General features: G+C 67.0%; 1 protein-coding gene across 1 annotated transcript; it reads left to right on the forward strand.

Moving 5' to 3' along the window:
* Positions 672–2,534, forward strand: LOC110257701 (PWWP domain-containing protein MUM1L1-like). Its single transcript, XM_021079883.1, has one exon. It carries the CDS (start codon positions 672–674, stop codon positions 2,307–2,309), a length of 1,638 nt encoding a protein of 545 aa, XP_020935542.1. The 3' UTR covers positions 2,310–2,534.

A 2,792-nucleotide genomic window follows, 5' to 3' on the forward strand; every position in this document is an offset into this window, starting at 1 on the left:
CTTTCTCTCTCACCCGTTCTCTCTGACCAACATGCTTCTACTTTCGCAAGGGCCTTTCCTCCTGATAGGTTTCCTCTTTTCCTTTCCCATGTTCCAGGCCTCTCCCGTGTCTGGTCCCCTCTGGACAGGGGCTCCCGTGGCCCTCGGAGGTGGGGGCAGAGAAGGACCGGCCACCCACGCTGGGATGCTTTGTAGTCCCCGTCTCGGCATCGAGGTGTGGAGAGGAACCTCCCTGTTGAAGGAAGACCTGCCTCGGCTGCGGGTATGACGGCCAGGCCGCTTGGCCTCAGCTAATTACCTCCCGGCACCCAAGGCGGACGCCCACGATGGTGGCCAAGGGCGTCCTGTGCAGCTGGAAGGACCGCTTTTGGCCAGCCGTGCTGTTGTCCAGGTCCAGGCCCTCGCCCAAACAGAAGAGGAGACGGGCCTGAGCTCTGGAAGTCCAGACCCTCTCAGTAGGCAAGAAGATCAGAGTGAAAAGCCCAGACGTGAGGCCCCGGAGCGAGTCTCAGGTCGAATCCATGGCCTCCTCACCAGCTGCCCGGCAGAGGAAGGCCAGCGCCCTGCCGGGCCAGGAAGCGGCCTACAGGAGGGCTCTTACAGTGGCCCGGGAGCTTCGGAGAGACAGGGCAACGTTGGCCCCAGAGAGCGGGGCCGGGGATGCAGACGCCATGGCACCATCTCCACCGGGATCGCCCAAGCGCCCTCGTAGAAAGTGCCGGGCGCCCAAAGGGAACTTGCCGGGGCGTCGCAGGAAGAGCAGAGAGCCCACAGCCGCCTCGCTACCTTCAGAGAGCAGAGGCGGCGGTGGCAGTGGCGGCGGCGACAAGTCACTGGGGCTCGCGGCCCTCACCCCCGACCCAGGGGAAATGCAAACGGCACCCCCGGGGAGCTCCAGGCCCTGCCCCCACGCCCTGGCACGGTCAGAAGACGCCCGTGAGAAGGGGGGAAAGGGAAGGCAGGACACCTCGAGAGGCTGGACCTGGCCTCGCCCAGCCCAGGAGGAGGGTGCTGGGGCCAGAGGCAGAGGCGGCCGGCCCAGACCCAAGGCTCTGAAGGAGGCGGCGCGGGGCCTCTGCCCAGAGACCCCGGCTGTCTCCCGTGGGCGTCCTAGCTCTGCTGGGAAAGGCCAGGCCGCCGGGGCCAGCGCCCGGGATCCAGCCTTGGAGGGTGCGGCAGCACCCTCCGGGGCCCCTAACACCAGGCGGCGTTCCTCCCTGCGTCCGGCCAGCAGGAAGAGGAAGCGGCAGGCAGCGGAGGGCGCGGAAGGGCGGCGAGACCCTCCAAGCTCGCTCGCCTCCAAGGCTGGCGGCGCCCCCGGCGCCGGAGAGCAGGGCGTGGGCCGGGGAGCGGGCCGGCCGGCCGGCAGGGCTCTGCCGCCCGAGCCGTGTGCCATTGAAAGAGGGACGATGGTCTGGTTCAAGTTTCAAAACCACCCGTTCTGGCCAGCCGTGGTGAAGAGCGTCAGCCCGGCAGAGCAGACCGCCAGGGTGCTTTTGATCGAGGCCGACATGCCCCGGGAGAGCAGCGGCATCCGCGTCCCTCTGCGGAGGCTGAAGCCCCTGGACTGTGCCGGGCAGGAGAAGCTGCTGGAGCGAGCCCGGAAGGTGTACGGGCAGGGCGTGAACTGGTGTTTCTCCCTGATCTCCCACTACCGAGACGGGCTGGGTCGCGGCTCCTTTGCGGGCTCCTTCCTGGACTACTTCGCCGCGGACTGCAGCTACCCGCTGAGGAGAGCCATCCAGGAGGGCCCCCTGCGCGTGGACTTCCCGAAGGTGAACTACGCCGACCTGGAGGATTCCGAGGACGAGGCCGCCCTGGGCGGGAGGAAGATCCTCCCGGACCGCATGCGGGCTGCCCGCGACCGAGCCAACCAGAAGCTGGTGGACTTCATCGTGAAGAGGAAGGGGGCCGACCCCCATCTCCTGGACATCGTCAAAGGCAGGAAACGCTCCAGGTGGCTGGCATCGTTTCTCAGGTCGGGCAGGTACGTGATCTGCGTGGAGACCTACCTGGAGGACGACGATCAGCTGGACGTCGTGGTAAGACACCTGCAGGACATCTACCGGGAGATAGACAGGAACGTGCTGGCTCTGACCCGGGACGACAAGGTGAGCTTCGTCCTGGAGGTTCTTCTGCCCGAAGCAATCATCTGCTCCATCGCCGCCCTGGACGGACTGGACTACAAGCAGGCGGAGCAAAAGTACCTGCAGGGGCCTCCCGTGCGTTACCGGGAGAAGGAGCTCTTTGACCGCAAGGTCCTGAGGGAGCTCAGCAAGAGGTCCGCCAGGAGGCTCAGGGCTAAATGACTCTCCCCCTGTGGCGCCCCCCCACCCCACCCCCGCCAGCTGAGCAGGGAGACCCCGCAGCCATACCCTCCCTCCCTTCGTGTGGGCGGCCGCCCCGTCTCGAGGACACCCACGATCCCTCCGGCCTCCCTGGCGCGCACCCCCCTCCCGGAAGCCCCTGCCGAGGCCTCGCCAGCGTGCCCAATTCCCCCTGGGTCCATCCCGGCTGCGTGGGCCTGCCGGGGTCGCCTCCTTTCTCGGCCCCGGCCCTCCCGCCACTGGCCTGTTCGCGCGCAGCTCGCTGACGCCTGCGCTCTCCTCTGCTGGCCCGCACGTCTACGTTTCCAGATCTTTTCGGAAGCCTGCCTTGGACTATTTTACAATAGGACGCACGCTCCCTTACGTCTCGTCTCCGCAAGGCCCTGGGGTCGGCAACTAAGCCGCGGTGGGTGGCTTCTCACCTCTAGGCTCTGTTTTTACAGAGACGCCCTGTGGGCTGCCCGT

The sequence above is a fragment of the Sus scrofa genome, chromosome X (assembly GCF_000003025.6).
Source record: "Sus scrofa isolate TJ Tabasco breed Duroc chromosome X, Sscrofa11.1, whole genome shotgun sequence".
NCBI lineage: Eukaryota > Metazoa > Chordata > Mammalia > Artiodactyla > Suidae > Sus > Sus scrofa.